The 19661-nt window shown below is 51.1% G+C and overlaps 3 protein-coding genes across 12 annotated transcripts in view; 2 read left to right on the top strand and 1 right to left on the bottom strand.

Moving 5' to 3' along the window:
- The window catches only part of RNF41 (ring finger protein 41), a 28019-nt gene extending 20593 nt beyond the window's left edge, over positions 1-7426 (bottom strand). Inside the window, exons 1-2 of one of the 2 annotated variants that reach the window (XM_079938448.1) lie at positions 7284-7426; positions 4634-4817 (exon numbers count right to left, since the gene is read on the bottom strand). The gene's annotated coding sequence lies outside the window, so the exon portion shown is untranslated. Of the gene's footprint in view, positions 1-4633; positions 4818-7253 lie in introns of both variants that reach the window. The other variant, XM_079938447.1, reaches the window with a different exon arrangement.
- Positions 7427-7554: 128 nt separating this feature from the next.
- On the top strand, positions 7555-13436 carry NABP2 (nucleic acid binding protein 2). Of its 9 annotated transcripts, none has more exons than XM_079938455.1 (8): positions 9151-9281; positions 9565-9666; positions 9770-9832; positions 10072-10210; positions 10316-10387; positions 10564-10645; positions 10740-10803; positions 12915-13436. In XM_079938455.1, the coding sequence occupies exons 6-8, from the start codon at positions 10571-10573 to the stop codon at positions 13112-13114; spliced, it is 339 nt and encodes a 112-aa protein (XP_079794581.1). In that variant the 5' UTR covers positions 9151-9281; positions 9565-9666; positions 9770-9832; positions 10072-10210; positions 10316-10387; positions 10564-10570; the 3' UTR covers positions 13115-13436. The 9 variants fall into 9 exon arrangements, with proteins under 9 accessions (XP_079794577.1, XP_079794580.1, XP_079794578.1 ...); XM_079938456.1 differs by having other exon boundaries at positions 9278-9296; XM_079938451.1 differs by lacking the exons at positions 9151-9281; positions 9770-9832 and adding an exon at positions 7555-7808.
- A 1407-nt stretch (positions 13437-14843) lies between these two features.
- SLC39A5 (solute carrier family 39 member 5) lies at positions 14844-19218 on the top strand (the record flags this gene model as incomplete). Its single annotated transcript, XM_079936734.1, has 10 exons — positions 14844-15127; positions 15333-15516; positions 16543-16705; positions 16864-17033; positions 17262-17402; positions 17782-17878; positions 17966-18136; positions 18339-18419; positions 18557-18747; positions 18974-19218. 10 exons carry the CDS (start codon positions 14844-14846, stop codon positions 19115-19117), a joined length of 1626 nt encoding a protein of 541 aa, XP_079792860.1. The 3' UTR covers positions 19118-19218.
- Positions 19219-19661: the final 443 nt, after the last annotated feature.

Raw genomic sequence — 19661 nt, 5'->3', positions numbered from 1 at the left:
GGTCTGGAAAAAATGTACTCTTGCAAGAAAAAGTTAATCAAGGTGAATCATAACAAAAAGCCAATGTCCTAAAAAAGCATATATATATATATCGGGCCCAGCCGCTCCATGGCATGTGGGATCTTTCCGGACTGGGGCACGAACCCGTGTCCCCTGCATCGGCAGGCGGACTCTCAACCACTGCACCACCAGGGAAGCCCCTAAAAAAAGTATATTTTTTTACCTTTTACCTAGCAATCCTAATTCCAGTAACTTAGCCTAAGGAAATAATTACACAAGTGTACAAAACAATATACTAAGTTGTTTATCTAAACATTGTTTATAATAGCAAAAAAAAAATCAGAAATGACACAAATATCCAGTATAATTCCTTACATCCATAAAATGGGATACAATGTAGCATTAATATAACTTAGATATATTTGTTTTTATTAATATTTATTTATTTAGATTTTTTCAATTTATTCATTACTTATATATAAGTAAAATAACACATACATATTATATATACTATAGTGCCATGTTTGTTAAAAAATTTTATGTGTGTACACACTTATATTGGAGAGCATCTAGAAGGATATATATTAGAGAAGCTGTCTCTAAGTGTAGAATTTTAGTACTTTTATTTTATTTATTTTTTGCGGTACGCGGGCTTCTCACTGTTGTGGCCTCTCCCGTTGCGGAGCACAGGCTCTGGACGCGCAGGTTCAGCGGCCAAGGCTCACGGGCCTAGCCGCTCCGCGGCATGTGGGATCCTCCCGGACCAGGGCACAAACCCATGTCCTCTGCATCGGCAGGCGGACTCTCAACCACTGCGCCACCAGGGAAGCCCTATCAGTACTTTTAATTTCACTCACAGTTTGTTTTTTGTTCTTTTTAATTTTAATTATTTATTTTTGACTGCGTTGGGTCTTCATTGCTGTGCGCAGGCTTTCTCTAGGTGTGGCGAGCGGGGGCTATTCTTTGTTGCAGAGCACCGGCACGGGCTCTAGGCACTCAGGCTTCAGTAGCTGTGGCGCACGGGCTTAGCTGCTCTGCTGCACGTGGGATCTTCCCACACCGGGGCTTGAACCCGTGTCCCCTGCACTGGCAGGCAGGTTTTTAACCACTTTGCCACCAGAGAAATCCCTCACAGTTTTGCTCTTAGTTTTTCCTCCTCTTTTATTTTTTTTTAAACAGTGATCATGTTTTACTTATATAATTAAATAATAATTAAATTAATATTTATTATTTCTATATGCTAGCCACAATTCTAAGCATTTCTCGTGTATTAACTCAACTAATTATTAAAATAACTCTATGAGTTACTCTGTGTGAGGTCGGCATTACCATGATCCACATTTTACAGATGAAAAACAGATGCAGAAAGGTTAGAAAGCTTCTTCAAAATCATATAGCTAACAGGTGGTGGAGACAGATTCCAACCCAGGCAGACTGGCCCCAGAGCTCAAGCCTTTAACTGCAGTGCTAAACTGCCTCTCAAACTGAAAAATGCAAGTTGCAAAAATAGTATGGTCCCATTTTGTACAGTATGGTCCCATTTTTATAAAAACTGTTTTTTTAAAGTGGTATATGTAGCGTATACATTTTAAAAATCTAGATGCTGAGATTATACTTTTGATCTATGTTATATATTTCTGCAAGATTTAATTATTTTTAAAAATCAGCAAGGGGCAAAAATGAAAACAGTACCCTTTTCTCCCTTGTTGCTATGGGGCAATGCAGAAAGCAGGCTGAGAGCCTGTATTGTATAGCTTCACTGTGCTTTCATTTTAAAACAGTGCTAATAACAATGTTATCTTAAGGGGGAATACAAATTCTGAAAAGTTATCATAATGGGGTCTCAGGGGATCCTACATCGCCAAAAGAAACAGCAGAGAACTTCCCCAAAGTAACAGCCTCAGTTGGTGCAGAGATGGCCAGAGGGTGTGGGAAGCCACCAGCCAGGCTTAGGAGTTGCAAAGTTCCTACTATAAAGTCAAGGTTTACAAAACTCTGCAAAGATGCTGGGCATTGTTCTTTCTAAATAGAAACCTCCACTTTATCTGCTTGGAGATGCTCCTGTTTTATCTACCCTCCTATAACTATATCCTTTCAGAGGTGTGGCCTTGAGAATTAAGGGGAAATTTAGATTTCGATTCTGATTAGGGCATTTCCTATTTGTCATCTATGGGAAACAAATGTTGAAGTGGTTATACACAATCTTGGAATCTAGCTCCTTGCCTCGTCTTGCCCTGCCCCTAAGTAGACAGTCAAGCTGACAGGCTAGGCTCCTTGACTATTCCTTCTACCCTCGGGGACTCTCAACACTGCTGTAGGGCTGTCACTGGGGTGGGTTATCATTTCAAGGGGGATGCAGTACAAGAACTCAACCACTCACTGCCCTAGGGACAGAAGCCTTAATAAAACCGAAACCACGGGGACCTCAAGAGTCACAGCCAGTGACCACATCCACTGGAAGCACAGTTTCCTAGATCTCCTCCTTGAGTTACGGAATAGGAAAAGGCCTTGGAAGGTTTTACTCAAGTTGGGGAGCTGAACTAAAGTAGCACTGAGGTGTCCCTTTAGACTTACAGGAGTTCTGCCAAATTCCCTGATTTGAACATCCTGAACCCAAACCCAAAACTGCATTCCCAACAGGCCAGAACCAAACCAGGTAATTATGTTGCTATACTTCCTCACTGTTACACTGGGATGTCTCTCTATATTCCTGGTCAGCATTATTATAAAAATGTGAGAACTTTATTAGACCCCTTCCTATACCCTTTTAACTTACTGTTGCAGTTGTTTTCACTGTTCTACCCCTAGAGAGAGCTAGGAATTCAAAACAGATTGTTTCTGGGCTTCCCTGGTGGTACAGTGGTTAAGAATACACCTGCCAATGCAGGGGACACAGGTTCCAGCCCTAGTCCGGGAAGATCCCACATGCCACAGAGCAACTAAGCCCGTGAGCCACAACTACTAAGCCTGCGCTCTAAAGCCCACAAGCCACAACTATTGAGCCCACATGGCACAACTACTGAAGCCCGTGTGCCTAGAGCCCGCGCTCTGCAACAAGAGAAGCCGCTGCAATGAGAAGCCCGTGCACTGCAAAGAAGAGTAGCCCCCACTCGCTGCAGCTAGAGAAAGCCCACGTGCAGCAACAAAGACCCAATGCAGCGAAAAATAAATAAATTTAAAAAAACAGATTGTTTCTAACAGAGCCTGAACATTTATCCTCCCTTATTCAGGGTTTCTTGAACCCACGTACAGGTGTACAAACCATGCACATTCACACACACACACACACATACATAGGCGCACACACACGAAACGTTACAGCAACCACTCCAACCCATTTAGAGTAACTGGGCATGCTGTCACCAATTCGTGGCAAAAGCATACAGGTAAAAGCCAAGTATATGTGCTGTAGTCTCCTTCTAATTCTCTCTCCTCCATGCCCTAAATACAGCAAAGGTGCAGAGGGCTGAGGATTCAGCCCAATTACTACAAATCACCAGACACATAGGAAAAGGGCCCCATAACCTGCCCCAGTGTAATGAAACAGGTGACTCCTAGGAATTTCACCCTAGTGAAGAAAGTAGGTGGTGGAGGGTGTCTCACAGGTGTCCCTAAAACATTTCATCTTATCTCTCTGTCTCCCAATAAAGAAATAGATCTGGAAAAAAAGAAAACTGAGTTGAGAATCTAGAAACCTGAGTCCTAGTTCTAGCTATATTACCGACCAATGTGTAGCCTTGGGCAAGTTACTTAACCTCTCTGGGCCTCAGTTCCCTTTACTCCACATGAAATGAAACATCTGAAACTACATAAATTCTACATAAGTACAAGAATAGGCTAAATTAGGGGATAATTATATGATAAAAGGTGCCCTGGCTTTATGAGAGCAAAGTCTGGCCTTGCTCTCTTTTGGCAACTCTCTTCACTTTCTAAGTGAAAAAAGTGGTCTTTTTCATTTAAGCAGTAGAATCCTTAGAGTGAAGTTACTCCCCCTCTTAGAGAACTGAGCTCTTAGGAACTCAGGTTCCTCATTGCCTCTAATTTAATTCCAGAATGCTGTGATCCAGACTAGATTTAGCACAGGAGATTTTTAAAGTTAGGCTTCTTCAGCACGTTTTAATTGGTTCAATTTAAAAAAGAATCCAGAGGGCACACAATTCTTCCAGAACTCCCAACTAACAACTCTAACACCTAAAGTGAGGCTTACCAGGCCTCAAAGACCAGCAAGGACCTCCCACTGGATCACCAGCACCAAGCACTATTTGTGTGGTTACCCCAAACCTCATCTTCATCCTATATACACAGCCCCCTTGCCAGTATAGACATGTAAAAGAAATGGAAAACACAATCCTTGTCCTCAAACTAAGTGCAGGCTTCAGCCCAATGGCTGAGTACACAGGATATAAAACACATAAAAAGAGTAAAATTTACTAAGCAATTTACCAACAAATAAAAGTTAATAGTTCACGTAAGACATAAGTATGCAAAGAAGAACAGATTGATGTGGGTTAATCACAGAAAGTTTTATGCAAAAAAGAGTTTTGAGAATCAGGTTTTCAAGAGCAGAAGGAACCCGGATTGGCAGAGAAGAGGGTTCTAGCCAGGAATGGGATTCTGAATCAAGGCTCTTTACCTTCCAAGTGTTGGGGGCAGGTTCCCTGTTCACAAGGCTCCAACCCCCTGATGCTTCCACTCAGTGCCACTCAGGAGACGTTCCCAGTAACCCATCTTGTTGGCTATTCTCCGACTGAGTCTTCCTTCCTAGGGACAAGCTCCATTGCCAAGGGGATGGATGTGATGTCACAATCAGGAGCACTCTATTAATAGGAACAAGGAAGAAAAAGGTGAGTCAGGAGAACTACCTGCACTTGGCAGTGAAACTAGACAGACTGGGATCTGGTGGTTGGTTGAGGAGGACGAGACAACTCCACTAAGAACTATAGGTTTCAAGGCTAGGCATCCAGGCTACCCTCTAAGGAGTGAGATCATCAGCTAAGGAATCACACGCACAGACCAGGTGATTCAAACATAGCTGAGAGGGGGAGAGAAAGGGACAAGAAGAAAGGTAGGGAAGAGGAGCTGTTTGAGATAGAAAAAGGTTCTTTTATTCAGTGCATACAACTAAAAGTAATGTCAATGAGTCTAAATCTGTGGCTATACAATGCAGAGAGCAATGAAAGCTTACATGCACAGTATGATGCTTTAATGTTTCCAGAGTGCTTTCACATAAATTATTTCATATAAAAAGAATTCTGTCCTACTCTCCACTTGAAAAATACTGTTTCATAAGAAGATGCTCAAGAATGTTGGTACAGGTGCAATTCTACTTCCAAGTCCAGAAATATTCCTGAGGGGATCAGGCTTTAAAAAAAAAAAATGAAGAGGCAGTGAATCAGGAAATTATTCTAGGGTAGGAAACTGGAAAGACTACAGGTAGCAGTATGATTAAGCTGACCAGACTCTCATTACTAAAAGGATGAAACTAAGTAGAAGGAGACAAGGCTTCAGACGCAGAATAGGAACTATTCAAATTCCTTTCCTTACCTTCACATCTATCCATGTTAACGGCTATCTTAGAAAGGATCACGATTTTTAGTCATAAAACAGAGACCATTTCATCCTGAGTCTGGTATACGTGCTCATTAGTTTACTATGTTCATCAGCCATAACACATTAGTGTGGTATTTTAAAACTAATCAGAGGATAAAAGTGCAAGGCCAGATCCACTTTCTCTTCCCTGTAGTTGGAGGTGGGGGGAAGTTGATCTGTCTCTCCCATCCATAATACAGAGGAGGGTATAATGCTTCTTCCATTTTGACCACAGCAACAGCCTGGCACAAGCACCTGCACGTCAAGAAATGCTTCCAGGAGCCAGTGCTGTTGGCTATGTTCAGTCTTCCAGTGACAAGTTTCAGACTCAGAAAGCAAACAGTTATCTAGCCTGGGAAAACCAATCGTCCTTCACTGCTCCCTTGACCAGAACAAAACAGGATTTTTCAACTGAGAGGAGGACCAGGAGTCAGGAGACTTGGGTTCTGGTCCCAGCTCTACCCACTGTATGGCTTTTAACAAGCCATGTATCCCTTCTGTAATTTTCAATTTCTTCACCTGTCAAGTAGGGAAAATGATAACTGCCTTATCGACCTTACATATTGTCCAGGAAAAGCAAATGACATAATAAATGTGAAAGCATACTGAATACCGCTATTCATAGGTAAGGTATTTGTAGTAACAGACTGCAAAATAAATTTAGAGTACTGAGGGCCCATGAGGAAATGCTTGAAAGAAGCCTGTTCTTTCTTTCCCATTACTGGGAACCAGACACAGCCACAAAGCTGGCTGGACACACAGGGCAGTAACATTATTGCATCACTCAGATTCCCTACCATTCCTTTCTGGGGACAACTATCAGCCTGCAACATTATCAGCTTCTTGCTCTATTGTCAGACTAAAACCACCTGTACAGGAAGGGATTAGACTATCACTACCACAGCCCAGTCCCCAAGAACAGTGATTCAGTGGTCTCTAACAGCCACATTTGCTACTAGGTAGAATGAAGTCAGTTTCTGAATGGAGATGTCTGTCAGTCCCTCAGGCAAAACACCCTCACCCCTCTCAGCTTTCTGCTCCTTCTCCGGCCCCCTCCTTCCCAATCCTCAATTTCCTCTGCGTTCTGGTTTGGAGAAGGCTTTCCGGTGTGTGAAGTGTGTGAAGAGGGACTGGCAATCCAGGGCAGGGATGTAAGGAATGTGAGATTCCTTCATGGAGGGGTGGGAGGGAGAGGGGGGAAGGAATGGAGGAGGAAGACAAGGCTGTCAAAGACAAGGCATGGGAGAGGAGCCAAGCTATGGCGCTTCGAGGGCGGGGGTTCAGGTTCCGACGCCCCTGCCCACACTGACCCCCAGTATGTTCCCTGCCTCCCCTTCCGGCCCGTCAATCATTGCCCATTTAAACACCACGTGGTTCCCCCAATTCGCCCCCCTCCCTGTCCTCCAGCCAGCCCAGGCCCCCTCCCGCACTTCCTAAGGCTCCCCCACTCCAATGGACCTCCCCAACAACCCACCCATCAGCGCCCCTTTATCACCTCTAGACTCCTCCCTATTACTGCTCCCTTCCTCCATTTTTCATCTTTACTCCCATCCCTCCTCCTGACCTCCAATAGCTCGAACCCCCGTCCCAACCCCCCTGGGACCTTGCCCCCTCCCCTCCCACACCCTCTTTTAGGTGGGAGCTCGCGCAGGCGCCGTACGCACCGCCCTGGAAGCGGTCTGGACTCTCCGTACCCAGGCCTGGCTGGAGCTGAGGCCGCAGCGGCCAAGGGATAGCCAGGGTGCCGGGTCCCAGCTTTTCCTGGGAGGGGAAGGGGAAGGGGAAGAAAACGAGAGATGGTTCCGACCACTCTTCGCGGTGTGGGACAGATCCCTTGCCCCGCCCACCGCTGCTACGCAACCTAGCGGAAGCTCGTCACCAAACTCCGCCTTTTTGTTTAACTCAGCCCCGAACTAGAAGCCACAAGCGGCCAACGAGGTGAGTGGAAGGCTAGCCAGGCCTCCGCTCTAGAACGGAAGTCTTTATGGTCCCAGCGAGAACTAGATAGCCATTTGGGAGGGAGAGCTCTATGTTCTTCCCAGCGTGAGCGTCAGCGGCAGAGCTGGAGGCCGACTCTCCCGGAGCGCGAGACTTCGCTTTGGAGGGGTGCACGTGTTCGTGCCCTAAAGCTGATGCGGCTTGCTGCGAGATCGTCTCTAGGAGGCTGGCCTGCAGTGACCTGCCGTCTCCTCGGTCCCTCTCCCGTTTCCAGAGCTGTGGTCAGCATCCCGGAGCCTCCCGATCTTATGACTCATGGTCATGGGAGTGGATATGTAGTCAACAAGGCGACCACGGGGTGGGGAATGGGGGAGTGTCTGACCGGACAACTTTGATCTAGGGTTGCCCGCCTCTCTCCCAGTCGCACTCCTGACGTCTTTACGTCGGCCATCCAAACACCTGTACAGTTCCCTGAAACACCTAACGGGAGAGGAGGGAGATAAAATGTCCCTCTTCCCGGGTTGTGGTTTGATTTCCTTAGGGTACAGCACCATGGCTGGGGGTGTGGGCGGGAGAGAACTTGAGCTCCGAGGAAAGTCAAGGTGGACCCTAAAGCCCTCTAGGAGAAGGTAAGGGATTGATTAAGCAAACCAAGGCATTACAATTACATGGCCTCTTAGGCTAATCTGATAGTAAGCAGTATTTGATATGGATATTCGCCAAGCAAATGGTAATGCACATGTACGTATATTGTTTATATATAATTGGTCTATAGACAACATTACAGAGCTAGCTGCCTTTTGTTGACTATGTAACAAGTCTCAAAGGGAACTAAAGTTTCGGGCCTCTTTTCAGTCTCTGAGGGGACCCTGAGATCTAGTGAGATAAGTGCATTAGGAACAGGTGCCTTTCAAACTGTGAGAGTCTAATGCAAATGTTGCTTTCGGTGCCCCAGATTCCATTACTTCCAAAGGGGGAGGGGGTGAGTCTGCCTGTTGTCTGTCTCTGCTGTGAATGCTGCTTTTTCCAGAGATCTTGACCAAGCTGGATAGTGCATTAAAGTTGAGGACCCCAAATCAGGAATAAAGATGAGAGTTAAAGCAGTTGGAGAAGAGGAGGAAACTTCCTGCTGTGTGCTAGACACAGCTTCTTATATAACTTCTTTTTCTCGTCTGCAAAATGAAATCACATATTGAAGAACTGTCGAGAAAAGAAGTGATGAGCCGGGTTTCATACTTTTGTCCGCCGGATTCCAAAAACCTTTGGTTCTTTTTCCACTGGGTCACGTCTAGGAGAAACAAATCTTAGTGCATTCTCCTAGTCAAGTGGAGGAAAATTGGTACCTGAGACGCCCCCTGGTGGTCCACTTGTTTTCTTGCGCAGCCAACCCTCTCCCGGGCTCCTTTAATACCTAAAATCCCACCCGCTTCGCGGCGCGTGAATCTCGGATCGCGATTGGCCGGGTGGGGACTGGAGGCGGGACGCGGGGGGGGCGGTGCTGATTGGCTGGAGGAGGCCCGCCGGGGGAAACTTCCGGGAATGTTCGCACTCCAGCGTTCCATTGGTCCGCATCCGGCGGCGGCGGGGCCTTTGGCTCCCCCTGCGGGCGGCTCAGTGGGGTGCAGTGTACGGCGGGCAGGCTGGGTGGGTAGTGGGCTGCGGGTCGGGGAGAGGATGCACCGAGTCCCCGGTTGTCCAGATGAGGGTTCGGGAGGGTTTGGCGAGTGAGATTCCATTCCTTGGCTCCGCACCAGGTTTCCTGCCCCCGTGTGCGTCGGCTTCTCTACTTCGGGGCTTGATACTGAAAGAGCATCCCGGGAGGGGGCTTCCAGCCCAGAAGCAGTCTATCCAGAGACACCCCCGAATTCTGATCTTGAAGTTGGAAGCCCCTGGGGAAGTTCGTTTCTACCCTTTTAGAAGAGTTAGAGGGTTTGAGGCTGCCTGACCCCAGCCTAGTGTGATAGGTAGGCCTTGCGAAGTGGACATGGGGGCGAAGGCTCCAAGCGTTGAACCTTCGTCCCCTTTTCCCCCTTCTAGTGGGGTGCTGAGGCTCGGGCAGCATGACGACGGAGACCTTCGTGAAGGATATCAAGCCCGGGCTCAAGAACCTGAACCTCATCTTCATTGTGCTGGAGACAGGTGGTTCTGCTGGCGCGGTGGGCCCCCTGCGCGCATTCTCGGGGTTGGGGGCCAGGAGGGGGGGAACATCACCTCTGTTCTTAACTTGCACCCGGCACAGCAGGGCGCACCACAGGACTGCTCACGCCCAGTCTCCTCGCCCCCACCCGGAGAGTTGCAGTGTAGGGTAGGTGGATGGAACGCTTGTCAGATCCAAGCCTCCAGTGCCTCTTGGGCCTCTTCCCACACGTGTGGGCCCTCTCCATGGTGCTGGCCCCTCCCTCACCTGCCCCAGGGATTTGACTTTGCCCTGTTTGTACACCTTTTTCCTCACTCCACCAATATCTAGACCTCATCCCTCTGATCACCACCACCCCCATTTATTTGACCATCCACCCCCTAACCCCATTGTTCTGTTCCCTCCAGGCCGAGTGACCAAGACAAAGGACGGGCACGAGGTTCGGACCTGCAAAGTGGCAGACAAAACTGGCAGCATCAATATCTCCGTCTGGGACGACGTGGGCAACCTGATCCAGCCTGGGGATATTATCCGGCTCACCAAAGGGTAAGCCATCAGGTGACTTCTGGCTATTCAAGGGCAGTAACGGGGTGGGGGGGTGGGGGATTAACAGTCCCTGTAACTCGAATCCTGCTTTTTGTGACCCCACAGGTACGCTTCAGTGTTCAAAGGTTGTCTGACATTGTACACTGGCCGTGGGGGTGATCTTCAAAAGATTGGAGAGTAAGTGCTGTCTTGGAGCTGGGGATGTAGAAGCACCAGGCCAAGGAGAGAAGTTTGAGGTTTGCAAGGAGACAGCATAAGGGTGTGCATTCCCTGTCCTGTACCTGGACCTTTCTGAGGTTTCCAGAGTAGCCCAGAGGTTGGGCCTGAGGCTTTGCCACTTTCTCCCCTTGCAGATTCTGTATGGTTTATTCTGAGGTTCCTAACTTCAGTGAGCCAAATCCAGAATACAGTGCCCAGCAGGCACCCAACAAGACGGTGAGTCCCATGGCTGTGATGTGTGGAAGGAGGGCAGGTCAGGCCAAGAAGCATGGTAGGGAGTAAGGTCTGAATGTGTCATTTGTGCCTTCAGGTGCAGAACGATAGCAGCCCTACGGCTCCCCAGCCTACCACCGGACCCCCCGCCACTTCTCCAGGTAAACCTGTTCCTTTCATCCACTGGCCCTCCTAGTTCTAATCTCCCCAGCCTGGAAAGATGCATTGCCCTCATCCCTTTTCCAGATCTCTCTTCTCTCAATATCCTCTTGCACCCAATTCTCCCAGTTCTTTTGCAAGTCCCTGGGGTGAAAAGATTTGGGGCCATGTTTCTATCACTGATAGAGCTCCCTTTTGCCACTGCCACTCAAAGGCAAAAATGAGAGCAGTTTCTCCACAAAGACTGCCCTCTTTCATTCTAGCTTGTTCCTCTCTGCTTCTTCTCTGGCAGAACCTTGCCTTTGTTCCCCTTGCCTATTTTGATTCATTATCAGTTCTGATACACTGTTACTTACAGGACTCAGCATGGAGTCCACACTGCACAACTTTAAGCACTAAATAGTTCCCCTTTAGGGTTGCCACTTTCTTGAAAACTAAAGGCCCTGCTTCTAGGCCTTGGCCCTCAGGATTATGGTTCTTCCAACTCAGAAGCCCCTGCTTTTGGTCTCTTGAGGAATTTGGCTTACTGCAGATCATCAGCTTTTGATTAGAATCACTCACCAACATCATTTCCTTCATCTCCTGGCTTCTCCTTAGGAACCTGGTTTTTATTGCTCTTTTCTCCTTCTGGGTCATCTCGCAGCTGACCCTACCACTCCTGGGTGTTTGTCTCTCTCTTGCCTCTGATCCATGCCTTATGTTTCTCCCTGTGACACTAGGCTTCAGGCTTCCTCTACCCTTCCTCAGTCTGTGTCTGCATCCCCAGTTACCATGGTTTCCAAAATTGTCTGTGTCAGAACCACTCAGGGTCACGGTGTTTTTTAGGAACACCGTGAAATAACAACATTTAATTCCACCACAAAAGAGTAGCATCCATGTTTTCAACTGAAAATATGACTATTACGTATTCTCAGGTCTCCATAACTCCATAATTTATAAAATTATTTTAAATAAGGTACACTTAAGCTTGTTTGTCCCTAATATTCATTTGCCAGATGTTTATTCACTTTGTCATCTGCTAACAGGTACAGAAGGTTTTAAAAAAAACATGTGTGGCATAAAAATGATGACTTCCTACATACTCCTCATTTTTTCTGTGAATTAAGGAAGGGGCTTTATTCTTCCATTTTTGGCTGCAGATATCTTAGTCTGATGGAGCAGAAGGATTCAGCAGGGATATGGGTAGGGTTCATGACTCCCTATGTATGTGAGAGGCAGGCCTCTGCCTTCATTTAACAAGCATTTATAGATGAGGAATGCCAAGGAAAAAACATAGCACTTGCCTTGAGGAGCTTGCAGTCCATGAAAGGAATAGTCCCACAGACAACAGTTGTAACACACTGTGGTAAGTGTGGTGATAATGATTTGCACAGCTAAGGTAGTTCAAGGAAACCATCGAACACTGAAAATACACAAAAATGTTGTCTGTTATTTTGGGGGTGTGAGAGTATGTATAATAGTTTTTGTACTTATTCTTATTTCTGTTTTCCCAAGTGAACATGTATCATTGTGATACACATCACCACACTTTTTTCTTTCTTTCTTTTTTTTAAGATCCTTCTTACATTTTAAGATAGAAACTTCAGGCCCTTCCTTTCCCAATGCTTCTCCAGTCTTACAGTCACTTTTGGTCAAGGGTTCTTTTGTCGGTGGTCCTTGAGCCTAGAACTAAACAGCTATTTCTAGATCTGACTCCTAATGATACAGAGATGGATAAAAGAGAAAAAAAATAGATCGGGAATTCCCCACAGTCCAGTGGTCAGGACTCCGCGCTTTCACGGCTGAGGGCCCAGGTTCAATCTCTGGTTTGGGGAACTAAGATTCCACAAGCTGCGTGGTGCAGCCAAAAAAAAAAAACACAATTAAAAATAAAAAAGGAAGAAAAAATATCATACGACAGTTCATGCAGCAACTGCCAAAATGATGATTGCATCTTTTTGGGGCCCCATTCCTACAACTCACATCCTTTGCACTTGGTCCCACGGCATCAGTGTGCAGCTGTGCTCGGTGGAGACTGTGCTGCCTGCTGGGGCTGGAGGCAGGCCTTGGGGATGGATGCCTGCCTACCTTAGTTCTCTAATTCCAGTTTTTCTTCCCCTTCTCCCACAACTAGCCTCTGAGAGCCAGAACGGGAATGGACTGAGTACCCCACCAGGTCCTGGTGGTGGCCCACACCCCCCTCACACTCCCCCCCACCCCCCCACCCCCCGAATTACCCGAAGCCAGCCCAACCACACGCCTGCCGGCCCTCCTGGCCCCTCCAGCAGCCCTGTCAGTAATGGCAAAGAAACCCGGAGGAGCAGCAAGAGATAGCAAGACATTCTTCCTCCCTGCCACCAGCCACAACCCAGGTGTCTGCTAGAGAACACAGCTTTCTACTGGGCTGCTGGCTTTTGGGGGCAGGGGGTGTGTAGGAGTATTTTAGCCACTAAACTTCACTGGAGGGGTGGTGAGCAGTGGCCTTATCCGCCCTCAGCCCATAGTCCCCTCCTTGTCAGCTGAAGCGGCCTGTCCCCTGGGAGTCCGGGCCCTCTGCCTCCCCGCCTTGCTCTTTAGAAATGACGGTTACAGTCTGATCCTTGGGTCTGTGATGTGGAAGTTTAATTGAATCCCTCCTTCCTAATAAATGTTACCACTCTGTACTGGACTCCTTTGCTCTTTGTGGGAAAATGAAGAGGTCGGCAGCTGGGCATTTGGGAGAGTGGGGTGTCCCTAGGAGGTGGAGGGGAGATAGGTTACAGGCAAGGCCCGGGCAAAGGAGGCCTGCCCCTTTAAGGTAGTGCCCCTCCCCTGCCCCCTCCCTGCTGGTGACCCTTGTCCGCCTGCCTGCCTACCCCCCACAGCTGGAACCAAGAAGACTGTGTCCCCCTTCCTCTGGGCGTCCTTCCTGTTTCCTGCTGTCAGGTAATGCCGACCTCGACCCCCTGGGCCGGTCACCCCAGTCAGACTGTGCTCCCCAACCTTAAGCCAGGTCAGACATCTGAGGAGGCCCAGATACTCCTTTCCTCTTCCCACCAGAGCGTCCCCCCTCTCGTGGTCATAGATTCCCAGAGGTCTGGCTCTTACTCTTCTGGGATGAGGAAGTGCTAAAAACAATTTCTTCCCCACGCATCTGGGGTTGCCACTTATCTGCCTCTTTACCCTCCTCTCCAGCTTAGGGACACCTGGGTCCAACCTTCCCAGGGAATGTGGGGATGGGGGTTGGAGATGAATGAAACCCGATGCCATATGTAAGGTAGGTGAGGTGGGAGTGTAGGCAGGGAGAGGCTAAGACGGTACCACCTGGGTTGGGGTGTAAATTATTTAGAAGAAAAGCCCAGGCCCTGGTTCTCCTTGGCCATGTGGCTTTTTCAGGGGCAGAGGGTGGCCCCTCCCTACTCAGGGGCCCAGCCAAGACTGACCTTTGACCCCCACCCCAGAGACCAGTGAACCATTAACTCTTCTCTGATGTAAGCCTTCCCACACTGGCACCTCTCTGGCCCCGCCCCCAGGCAGGTGGGCTAGGAGTGGGGGCTTGTCCATCCCAGCCCTCTATCTGACATGGCCTCCGATCTACCTGGGCAGCTGGAGGCTGAGCCTGGCTCCCCTCCACAACCCAGGAACCTCTAAGTGTCCACAGCGAGGCCTCATGGGGACCTGAGGTGACGGCTCTCACACTGCCAGTTGGGGGTGAGGCCCTGGGGATTGAGGGGGGATAGAGAGGTGGGGTGAGGTTGAGGGGTGGGGTCTGGGGGATAGGGGAGGGACAGGGACAGGTCAGCTCTGGATCAGGTGAGGGGAGTGTTCTGGTTCAGGGAAGGTGTTCTAGGAACTGGGAAGCAAGAGGCTGCTCAGAAGGAGGCAAGGGGGAGGAAGGAAGGAGGCTGCCGCTGCAGCGTTCGAGGAGGGGGCGGTGTGAGGAGTGCAGGCTCCCCGGGCCCTGGGCTGGACAGCAGGGCAGGAGCCCCAGCCCCTCCTCCTTGTTCTTCCAGGGCACAGTCCTCAGAATGTTCCTGGAGGAGTAGAAGCCGGAACCAGAGCCTCTAACCCTGTCCCCCCGATAATGGGGCCCCCAGTGAGTCATCTGCTGGCTGGCCTGTGTGTGTGGGTGGCCTTGGGCTGGGTAGGGGGCTCAGCCCCCTACCTGGGCCCTGCTGAGCAGGAGCAGAACCATTACCTGGCCCAGCTGTTTGGCCTGTATGGGGAGAATGGGACACTGACTGCAGGGGGCCTAGCGAGGCTTCTCCACAGCCTGGGGCTAGGCCGAGTTCAGGCCCTCCACCTGGGACACCACGGGCCTCCAGCTGGTCAGGCTACACCCCCAGCTGGAGACAATTCCACGCACAGGTACTAACCCCTCTCCCCACCCCAAAATGTCACACCCCAGCTCTTCTCAGTACTTGGATCAGTCTCCTCCGGTTGCCTAGCTCTGGCTTCCTAAAATCAGATTCCTGGAATTACAGATTTTTCAGAACCTGATTCGTTACATCCTTTCACAGCCCCTTTCTGAGAGAACATGAGTAAGTCTGACTTTGTTATCCATCCACTCCAGGCCCCAGGACCCCGAGCTGAGTGTGGACATCTGGGCAGGGCTGCCCCTGCATCCCCCTGGGTGGGGTGACCTGGAGGAGACCGAGGCCCCAGCACCACCCCATGGGCCAGCCCCATCGGGCCTGGGCCTCTTTCACAGGCTTCTGCTGCTGGACCATTCACTGGCTGACCATCTGAATGAGGATGTGAGTCTGATGATCTGTAGCGAGGGAAAAGGAGCCATGGCATTTAGATGGCCTGAAATGTTTAAAAAGTCAGTCATTTGGGGATTCCCTGGTGGCACAGTGGTTGAGAGTCCGCCTGCTGATGCAGGGGATGCGGGTTCGTGACCTGTTCCGGGAAGATCCCACATGCCGCGGAGCGGCTGGGCCCATGAGCCATGGCCGCTGGGCCTGCGCGTCCGGAGCCTGTGCTCCACAATGGGAGAGGCCACGACAGTGAGAGGCCCGCGTACCACACCAAAAAAAGTCATTTTAAATGGTTACTTAAAAAAAAATCCAGGTGTGATCTTAGGGTATGTTATTCCAGTAGTGAAATATGTCTCCTCTGGGCTCAGAGTAGATAAACCCATACCCCAAGCTCCAAGACTTGGTTTAGGGGCCACACTTGGCAAAGGAGAGAATTCAGAGAAGCAGCCCAGGGTAGCCTCTGGGGCTTGTTATCTGGAGAACGCGGCCTGCAGGCGGCAGATGGCTGTCTTCATCCAGAAAGTCGGTGAACTTGTTCCATGTACACCAGAGGGCAGCCAAAGCCAACCTGAAACAGGCCTGGTGAGGTGAGCACCCCATCCCAGGAAGCATTCCAGCCAAGGCTGGTTGAACGAGTGACAGGGCTGCTGAGAGGACGGCAGCATGGCATTTTAGGTTCTTTTCCTTCTAAGATTCTGCAATGGAGGACTCTAGTTGTCCAACCAATTCCATCACCAAATTCATGAGACATCAGGGGCTTGGGAGGGAGGGAGATGATGGCGCTGTTCACTAGCACCCAATCTGTACCGAACTGAATGTTTGCATTGGTTTGAATATTCACTAATAATTAACACACACTGATTATACCTAACTGTTCCGAGTCCCTGATGCACCTGCCAGTGTGAGCAAAGGGGACCCTGGGAGAGACCCAGGAGCCCATGCAATGGAAGGGCAGACATTAAAGATCTGAGTCACAGTTCTCAGCAATTCCCCAATGTGTGACCTCCAACTCCACTTCCCTAGTGTCTGAATGGCTCCCAGCTGCTGGTCAATTTTGGCTTGAGCCCTGCTGCTCCTCTGACCCCTCGTCAGTTTGCTCTGCTGTGTCCAGCCCTGCTTTATCAGATTGACAGCCGTGTCTGCATCCGGGCCCCAGCTCCAACACCCCCAGGGGATCTGCTATCTGGTCAGTAGGGGAGAGCAAGTGGTGGGGCACCTGAATCCTGTAGGGAGTGGGGCTCAAGCCAAGGAAGGGGGTTCGTTGGGGTCCCGCCTCCCCTTGCAGCATTCCCTTTAAGGCCTCCCTTTCAGCCATGCCTAACTTCAGCCCCTGATTCTCCCCAGCCCTGGTTCATAGTGCCCTGGCGGTCCTGCTGCTCAGCCTGCCTGCTCCCCTCTCCTTGCTGCTGCTGCGGCTCCTGGGACCTCATCTGTTGCAGCCCCTGCTGGGCTTCCTGGGGGCCCTGGCCGTGGGCACTCTTTGTGGGGACGCCCTGCTACACCTGCTGCCACATGTACGTGAAGCCCCTTTCCTGTCCCCCTGCCCTAGGGGTGGACAGCCTCCATGGAGCCAGTGTGTTCCCAGTCATAGGACATCCTCTCTCCCACCCCAGCTTCAGCCCACAGCTGCCTTCTAGTAGAGCGTATGAGTGAAGGCTCACCACCTCTCTCCACCATCTCAGGAGGGGGATGCTGTCGGGTGCAGGTGCTTCCAGAGTCTGCCCTGACCACCTCTCTGTCAGGCGCAAGGAGGGCAGCATGCTGGACCTGGCGGGCAGCCAGAGGAGGACCTGGGGCCAGGACTGTCGGTGCTTGGTGGTCTCTTTCTTCTCTTCGTCCTGGAGAACATGCTAGGGCTTTTGCGGCGACGAGGGCTCAAGCCAGTGAGTGACACCCTTTTGTCTTCTTCCTGCCGAGACCAGAGTCCTAGCCAAGAACTGGCCACTCAAGCCAGGAGGTGAGGGGCCAAGTGCGCTCCTGGCTCTGACGTTTGCCTGACTGTGCAGGACCTGACAGCTAACAGGGAGTGGGTTGGGGCTCCTCAGCATAGACCCAGGACTTCCGGCCAAACGGCCTCCTCTCCTGAGTTCAAGTCAACAAGAAACAGAGAGGTGCCAGCCTGGGAAGAGAGCAGAGGCCAGAGAACATCCCCAAGTGGCAGAGGTGGGACCAGGTGTTCACCTTCCCTGCTGGCAGCCTGACCGCTCCTTAGCCCCCAGCTCTGCTGCCTCCTCCCTCAGGAGGGACACCCTCCCATTTCAGAGGTGCTGCCAGCGAAAAAGAAAGGATCTCAGAACTCCAAACCTGGACCCAGAGGATGGCAGTGGGATGGTGCTTCGGCCCCTGCAGGCAGTTCCAGGTGACCGGCGGAGGACATGAAGAGCGGGCCCTGGCTCCCAGCTCTCACTCGCAGCCACCAACACGGCTCTTTTCCTCCTTCCCACAGAGCCAGGGGCTCAGGGCCAGAGGGAGCAGGACAGCCAGCCCCCAGCAGTCCTGGCCCCTCCTGGGCGCCAAGGCCACAGTCATGGATGTCAGGGTAGCGGTGGCACCAATATCACGTGGATGGTCCTCCTGGGGGATGGTCTGCACAACTTCACTGATGGGCTGGCCATAGGTGCGAGGCGGGGGAGGGAGGGAGGGGAAGGATGGGGGAGGGAGGGAGAGGGTAGGCCTCCTAGTTACTGGATGGGGCAGGGAGAGAGCTACCATGTGGGGGGCGGGCGGGGAATGGGAGGACCACAGAGGGAATGCAGGCCCCAGCCTCCTCCGGGGAGAGCTTCCTTCCAGACTGACCACCTCCCATCCTGCCCACCCAGGCGCTGCCTTCTCTGATGGCTTCTCCAGTGGCCTCAGCACCACCGTAGCAGTCTTCTGCCACGAGCTGCCCCATGAACTGGGTAGGAATGGCAGGAGCGGGGTGGGGTCGACTCCAGAAAGGAGAGACTTCCAAGGGGTGGAACTTGGAGGCTGGCGGTGACGTGGGTGAGGGGCAGCCCTGGCGTACTCCCTCCTACCCCGTCCTCTCTCCCCACAGGTGACTTCGCGATGCTGCTCCAGGCAGGGCTGCCCTTCCGGCGGCTGCTGTTGCTGAGCCTGGTGTCCGGAGTCCTGGGACTGGGGGGTGCAGCCCTGGGGGTGGGGCTCAGTTTGGGCCCTGTCCCCCTCACGCCCTGGGTGTTTGGGGTCACTGCCGGGGTCTTCCTCTACGTGGCCCTTGTGGACATGGTGAGGTGTGGGGTAGTGCGGAGAAACCAAGGGAAGCGGGGTGGGTGTAGAGGAGAGGGAAGTGTCAGTCCCACTGCTTCCCCCTTGGCCCCCCAGAAGGGTGGCTGGACTACATGAGAAACAGGGGTGTGGAAGAGCTTGGGTGGGGGAGAGCTGCTGACATCTCCCTCTCCTGTTTTAGGAGCAGAGACAAGGCCAGGATCCTGATGTTGTTATTTTCTTTCAGCTACCAGCCCTGCTTCGTCCACCTGGGCCCCTCCCTACGCTCCATGTGCTACTGCAGGGGCTGGGGCTGCTGCTGGGGGGTGGCCTCATGCTCACCATAGCCCTGCTGGAGGAGCAGCTGTGGCCTCTGGTCTCTGATGGCTGATGGGGGCCAGTGGAAAGGCGTCCAGGTTGCCCTTCCTTCCCCCCAACCACAGGAATGGAGGCGGGACACAGGGCCAGTAGGAGCAACAGGATTTTAATAAACAGAACCCATCCCAAAGCCATGACTACGACAGTTGTACTTGCACCAAAACAGCATAGAAAACCAGGATGTGGCAGGAGGAGGGCTCAAAGCAGGTATGGGGAGGAGGGGCCTGGAGGGTGCAGGATGCATCCATCTGCGGGGAGAGCATTGTGCTTTAGCCCAGAGAGGAAGGGGAGGGGTGAGGCAAATGCACCAAGGTCCCCACTTTTTCCTGCTGCCCTCAGCACCCTGGGGATACAGGCATCTGGGCAGGTCTGCCCTTTATTGCTGCCCACCAGCATGAAACACACCCCGACCCCAACGCTAGCACCACAGGTGAGTCCAGGGCAGGGAGAAGGGCAGGAAGGGGAACATTGCTTAGAGAAAGATTCAACTAGAATCCAGTGAATTGTGCTCAGTTCTCTTTACTTCCTACAACCGAGTACATGGGTCACAGGATGGA

Source organism: Stenella coeruleoalba (genome assembly GCF_951394435.1).
Source record: "Stenella coeruleoalba genome assembly, chromosome: 11".
NCBI classification, from domain to species: domain Eukaryota; kingdom Metazoa; phylum Chordata; class Mammalia; order Artiodactyla; family Delphinidae; genus Stenella; species Stenella coeruleoalba.
The sequence above is the reverse complement of the archived record's forward strand: the minus strand, read 5'-3'. Positions and strand labels throughout refer to the sequence as shown.

Excerpts from the sequence above, each read along its gene's own strand:
- NABP2 (XM_079938451.1), top strand. The coding sequence starts at position 9,588 with ATGACGACGGAGACCTTCGTGAAGGATATCAAGCCCGGGCTCAAGAAC. Across the intron at positions 9,667-10,071 it reads CTTCATTGTGCTGGAGACAG|GCCGAGTGACCAAGACAAAG; the intron begins GTGGTTCTGCTG and ends TGTTCCCTCCAG. Across the intron at positions 10,646-10,739 it reads AGCAGGCACCCAACAAGACG|GTGCAGAACGATAGCAGCCC; the intron begins GTGAGTCCCATG and ends TTGTGCCTTCAG.